The sequence below is a fragment of the Micropterus salmoides genome, unplaced genomic scaffold (assembly GCF_014851395.1).
Source record: "Micropterus salmoides isolate LMB-PRFRI ecotype aquatic unplaced genomic scaffold, ASM1485139v1 Ms_hic_scaffold_17, whole genome shotgun sequence".
NCBI classification, from domain to species: Eukaryota; Metazoa; Chordata; class Actinopteri; order Centrarchiformes; family Centrarchidae; genus Micropterus; species Micropterus salmoides.
In genome coordinates this window covers 14,829,103-14,835,279 of record NW_024040817.1, presented here as the reverse complement: position 1 = coordinate 14,835,279, position 6,177 = coordinate 14,829,103, and the positions used below count along the sequence as shown (strand labels likewise).

The 6,177-nt window shown below is 44.8% G+C and overlaps 1 protein-coding gene across 2 annotated transcripts; it reads right to left on the bottom strand.

Annotated features, from left to right (window-relative positions):
* Window positions 1-667: 667 nt before the first annotated feature.
* On the bottom strand, window positions 668-5,809 carry pygo2 (pygopus homolog 2 (Drosophila)). 2 transcript variants are annotated; one of them, XM_038724519.1, is made up of 4 exons: window positions 5,599-5,809; window positions 4,768-4,832; window positions 4,106-4,158; window positions 668-3,967 (listed from the first exon to the last, which is right to left on the bottom strand). In XM_038724519.1, the coding sequence occupies exons 2-4, from the start codon at window positions 4,817-4,819 to the stop codon at window positions 2,312-2,314; spliced, it is 1,761 nt and encodes a 586-aa protein (XP_038580447.1). In that variant the 5' UTR covers window positions 4,820-4,832; window positions 5,599-5,809; the 3' UTR covers window positions 668-2,311. The 2 variants fall into 2 exon arrangements, with proteins under 2 accessions (XP_038580447.1, XP_038580448.1); XM_038724520.1 differs by lacking the exon at window positions 4,768-4,832.
* Window positions 5,810-6,177: the final 368 nt, after the last annotated feature.

Below are 6,177 nucleotides of genomic sequence, written 5' to 3'. Positions count from 1 at the left end.
ACGATTATTATAGCAATATAATTTTCCTTAATGACAATATAACAGATGTTCAGTAAATGTTTTAATTCATTTGAATCACTAACAAATTAGCACTTAATTTTTCTTTTAAGATATTTATTTTTGTAGAGGAAAAGGGACAGAACAAATATTTTACTTTATTGTTCACATGCATATTTCTTAAAAAAAGATTTTATCATAATTATGAATGTTCTACTTCAGATTTGTTGAGTGATCCACTGTTTGACATCAAGTGTTTGTTCTGACCATGACGAAAAGTTTAAAGCCATACTTAACCATGATAATTATCGTTGATATCGAATGATATGAAATCTTTTACTGTTAAGATTTTTGTTAAGATATCGCCCAGCCCTAATCCAAATGATCTCCTAATAATTTATTGAAGTATTTGGAAAGAACTACGTAATTTGCTACTAATTCGTTTTGAGATGTAATGAGTTTAAGAGCTCAAGTTTGATTTCCAGAGGCATGTACTTGAAATAATAATGTTACAAAATGTCTCATTTTTTCAAATGAATTTCACTATAAACTGAGAAGAAAACCTTCTTCAGCAAATCACTGACGATGGTTTAACACAATGACTTAAAACCCCCAGTAAATAAAGTTCAAATGTACCGTAATTGAACATTATCACAAAGAAATTACATTATCTGTTTCATTAGGTTTTCCAACCTTCATTTTAATACAACAATTAGCAAACAAATAAAAAAAATGTGAATAAAAACAGACATGGACAAGTACAAAAAAATCTGTCTTTACTTCAGAGTTCAGTACCTTTCCCTTCCCCACCTGGTGTGGGACTTTCTGGTTCCTCCAGGTTACACCAGGAGGCGCCAGAGCAGAGCAAGAGCACAGCACAAATACCAGTACAAAATCAAAAAAGGAACAGCTGAGGGAGCAAGAAAAGAAAGGCAGCTCGGACATTCAGTAAGGAAAAATAAGTAAAGAGAGGAGGAAGAATAGTTATAAACACCTTATACCGTGACAGAAGTGTGAAAAATGGGTATTTTTCGCTCATAAGTTATTTGGTCTACTTCAAGGCCTCTTGCAGTGCAGAGGCCAGAATATAAACATAAACAGATCAGACAGTTACTGCATTGGTTCACATGCAACCCCCTCCCCTCTTTAAAAAATAATAACAAAAAGGACTATGCACATCTGATATGACATGATGTCACTACTTGCTATGCCAACACCATCCAAAAGCACTGATTTCACAATTCATGTGTACTGCAGAGATAAAAACAAACTGTTGACTCAAATGTACTGTATAAAAACCAAAAACGTCATACTGTCTACAACCAAGACACATAAGTTCAACTTATTATTTTGTTCATTGGTCAACTCTCTGGCATGTTCACAACTGATGTCTTGACAAATGTTTTGTCCAAATATTTACAAGCATTTTGGTGGTAAAATCCTCTCTGCGAGGTGTGGATGAAATCTCAGCCCGGGTCTCCTTTGGATTAATCAGCACTGGGTACAAAACAACATTTACAAATACAGGGTCAAAGTGTGTATATGTATGCATGTGTGTGGGAAATGACAAAAATAACTCATGAATTGATGTTTTGCCACAGTTATTTGTTTCACAATATGCTTTTCTTTCACTTGCTTGCTGTGGCTAACAATGTGATAGGGTACTGCTAAAATTAAGTATTTTGATGACAAATAAAGCTGTGAATCAAATAATGAACGTCCCTTTTAGATTTCCAGGCACTCTTTCAATATTTCTTTTTACATTTTAAAGATTTCATATATCATGTCTGTTTGAATCTAAAGCCACGAAAATCAGAGAACAACGTTGATGCTTTAAATCACTGTACCAGTACACAGTAGGGGAATATTTCAACATTACTTTCCCCGTCTACCGTGGGTTTTTGTGTATGTGTTAAATATCATCATACTCAAGTTGTGCACAAGTGTGGAGAGTCAATCCCAGTCAGTCAGTGCAGGAGCCTCCGTGCCAGTCAGTCACAAAGTGTGCGAGGTAGTGTGTTGGTGTCAGTGCTTTGCTGGTTGGCAGGCTAGATGTTTGAAGGATTGTGTACTTTAACATTCATCGTGATGGGGGGGTAAACAATTGCCTAGAGTCACTCAAAGTGCTAGATAAGCATGAATGTCGATGAGTGTGTTTCTCTGTGTAGTGAACAAGTAAAGGGCTAGTCAAGAGAAAGATATCTGGGCAAGTATCTGACATGACACACAGGTCATTCAATTAGATCAGAGCAAACAATGTCTTTATTTGTCCCTATGCGTCGCACCTCTGCGCTGCTGTTTTGTCATCCACTCCTCAACTCTCATTAGCTGCAACCAGCTGGCCTAATCCCTGGCGCACAAACACAGCCTGGATGTCCTTGGTCTTGATGCAGAAGTCACAGGCCCAAACAGCAGAGCTCTCTCGAGTCAGCAGCCCATACGCTGGCTCTGTCAGGCCTGTGCAGTCACGGTGGAACCAACGTTGGCACGACGCCTCGCACAGGATGGCGTCCTGATCGTCATGCACCTCCGCCATACAGAGGCCACAAGGGAAGACCATTCCAGGGCCACCGAGTTTTCCAGGGCCAGAACCAGGCCCAGCTGAAGGGGCAGCGGGACCGGGGGGCAGGGGAGACTGGGTGTTCGGGGTGGAAGTGGAGTTAGAGGGGGGATTAGGGTTGCTGCCAGGAGTGTTGCCTCCGTTGTTGTTGGTCATGTTGTTCTGACCTGAATTGGGGGCTGCATTTGACATGGTACCAGCAGCACCAGGAGTGTTGTTCTGTTGGTTGTAAGGGGTGGAGCCTGGGGCAGAGTTAGGTGGAGTGGATTGCTGCTGCTGGGTAGAGCTGTTAGAGTTGGGGGTGTTTGTATTGCTGGGGGGTTGTAGCTGACTGGGTGGTGGATGCTGGGACTGGCCTGATCCATTCATGGGACCAGTAGGAGAAGAGTTGGGGTTGGGCTGGGGTGGTGCCGAAGGAGGCTGACCAGGTGTATTGGCGTTGGGCTGCTGGACATCAGGGTGGCCTGGGAAGCCTCCCCCTGACTGTGGTGGGCCAGAGTTAGGAGGAGGGCCAGGAGTGGTATTGTTTGGAGGGGGGCCGTTGGGATTTAAGTTAAGCTGTTGCTGCTGCTGCTGCTGCTGCTGCGGCCCAGGCGGTGCACCTCCTCCACCAAAGTTCTTTCCATCATCGTTGCCTGGTCCTGGCGGACTGGGGCCAGGGTAGGGGCCATCTTGTGAGGGAGGAAACTGTCCTTGAGGGGGCATACCTGGCAACCCTCCCACCATGTTTCCTCCAGGGCCACCACCCATGCCACCCATCATGTTCATCCCAGGACCCATGCCTCCTCCCATGGGAGGCAAGGGGCCATGCGGGGGCCCTCTGGGGCCTCCACCACCGGGCAAAGGTGGGCTGTTAAATGGGTGTCCACCCTGTCCGTGCTGCTGCTGTGGAGGCATGCCAAACCGAGGGTGGGGTGGTCCTCCTCCACCGGGACCTCCCATACCCCCTGGAGACAACATGGGATTGAATCCTGGCACAGGGTGCATGGGTGGACTGAAGTTTGGTGGCATATTGAACTGAGAAGGGCCACCAGGCGGGAATCCACCTCCACCCCCTCCTCCCCCACTGCCGCCCCCACCGCCACCTCCAAAGCCAGGCATTCCTCCAAAGCCTAGCTGGTGGTGAGGTCCAGCATTGGATGGAGGACCGAACGGTGGCCTCCGTCCAGGCTGCCCGCCTCCTGGGCCTCCCATGAAGCCCATGCCACCGCCCATTCTGCTTCCGCCTCCATACCCACCTCCTCCGCCTGCACCTGGGCTGGGAAGAAATGGAGCACTACCTGGTCCACCTGTCCCACTAGGTCGGGGTGGAGGCCCAAAGTCATCATCAAAGGGGTTGGAGGCGACCAGGTGGTCCACCATGGGGGTTGGGGGAGGTGCAAACTCAGTGAGGTGGGAGAACCCCGCCGCCTAAAACAAAGGAGAAGAAAATACAGACTAAATGTTGCTTCTATGAGACCAGATCATTTAAGTTCTTATTGTAGTAGTCTTGGAGGTTCACTTGATTTTCTTTAGGTAGAAAATCTGATTTCCAAAAACCACTATTACCTGAGAGGTGGATTTCCTTGCCTTCTTCTTCTCCGGGCTCTTCATCTGTGAAGCTGAAAATATGGAGGGAAGGGGTGGAGAGAGGGAAATATAATATTAGCCAAAATAAAAATAAGCCTCCATATCTCATGCAATTGGTCCACCACCAATCAAGTGCAGCATCACATTTGGATTGGCCAATACCCCTTAGTGACAGAGTGGAGCAGCTTTAGACCTAGGGCCTCTTTTTCAAGTCCAACAGTTGGGATGGATTCAATGATGGGACATAGACTGGCATGAGGACAAGATGCTGAACATCCAGGCTTTATCATCACCAAGGTTATGAAGCCTTGAATCGCAAATGACCCAGGCAGACCAAATGACCCAGGCGAGAGGGAAAGAGGCCGCAAACAGAGGCAGAAGAGGTAAGGTCAATGAGGGAGACAGGAAAAGACGAAGACATGAGAACGAGGAAACGGGAGTTGAAGGTACATTTATAGCAAGATAGACATGAACCCCGTTCACAGATCCACTCTGTGAGAAACAGCCACCACCGGAGACAGTCGTGAAGTTTACATATGGGGGAGGCGAGAAGGGTTTGCTAACAGCACCAGTGCAGCCCATTGCAGCGCAGTAATGGATGATTCCGATCTGATTGGGAGATGGGTGAAATTAATTCCTACCTTTGCTTCGTTTTCCTTGTCCCGCCAGTAGTCTCCCCGATTCGGCAGCCATTTAGTTAAAATGACTGTCGGTGAAGTGGCATATCACCGTTCATATGCAAGAAAAAAAAAGTTAAAAATGACGACGTCTTGAAGGCTTTGATCCGAGTAGGTGGAATCTGCCTTCAGGTCATGTCAATAACGCTAAAATGGTTATCATCACAGCAATAACTAACACGTATGGGAAGCTAGATTATATTATAACGCCGGCCCAGGTCCTCAAAGTCCTTTCCAGCTGCAAATCTTTCGCCACGGTGTCTGTCACGCCGGGATTTGGTCACCAAATAAACGTCAGGTAAAAATTGAGCTGGTTTCACGTTTTTTTTTTTAGCACAAGTTCATCCTGTTGCAATCCAGTTTCTACTAACTAGTGGTTGCTTGCTATCTGGCTCGGCTGCCAGCAAAAGCAAGTTACACAGCACCCAACCTCCCTCTCTAAAAAATGATCACTTACAGATGTGTAGCCAAGAACTCGACCAGCTAGCTAATGCAAGCTAGTTACTACCTTGGCTAACTAGATAGCCACGTTACTCAATGTGGCTAGCTAGCAACGTTGAGATTTCACCCAGTAGCCGTTAACACCGGAACATTAACCGAAATTGTGTTTATCTTTCTACATTCATTTGTGAAATGTGCATTTAATTTCACTTGTCACAGCATTTGAAAGATAAAGCAATCGATCATGTTTTGAAAACTGTTGTTTACTATGCTAACATTAGCTTGCTAGCTAACGTTAGCATGCCACTGAAGATAGCTAGCCATCTTGCAGACTGTCTTGGAAGCAAACTGTACCCTTTCTCCGTTGCTTGCTCTGCTGTCCTTTAAATTGAAACTCTCTGGTGTGTCATTGCCAGCAAACCAGTCCTCACTCGGTGTATGCGTGTTGATCCACCATTCAACTATAATTCATTCAAAAACGCAAATTTTGCCATAATTATCATGGCCTTCTATCGACACCGGACAAAGAGGGACAAGCAGGAGTATCGCGCACCATGGAAGGTTACATCTCATCGCAAAAACGGGGGTGTTGACAAGTATACTTCCTGAACATGAAAAGCATTTTCAGATAATTACTAAACACAGGTTGTATTGTATAATGCACAACATTATAATATTATATTTTGAAAAAAAATACCAGCATCACCGTCGTTCACAGTATTTATTTCATTTTTTACAATTAGTGTCATACCTTTCACTGGTATATGTGGAGCGGCTCAGAGCAAACCATTTCCTAAAGATACCCTGTACAATTAAAGCAAGGGTGGACATTAATTAGACAGTCAATTAGGCACATTATCAAGTGACATTATGATTCATATTGAATTAACATCCAACATCAAAATATTAATATAGCTGCCAACCTCAATTTAA

Excerpts from the sequence above, each read along its gene's own strand:
- pygo2 (XM_038724519.1), bottom strand. The coding sequence starts at position 4,819 with ATGGCTGCCGAATCGGGGAGACTACTGGCGGGACAAGGAAAACGAAGC. Across the intron at positions 4,159-4,767 it reads ACAAGGAAAACGAAGCAAAG|CTTCACAGATGAAGAGCCCG; the intron begins GTAGGAATTAAT and ends CCATATTTTCAG. Across the intron at positions 3,968-4,105 it reads CAAGGAAATCCACCTCTCAG|GCGGCGGGGTTCTCCCACCT; the intron begins GTAATAGTGGTT and ends CCTTTGTTTTAG.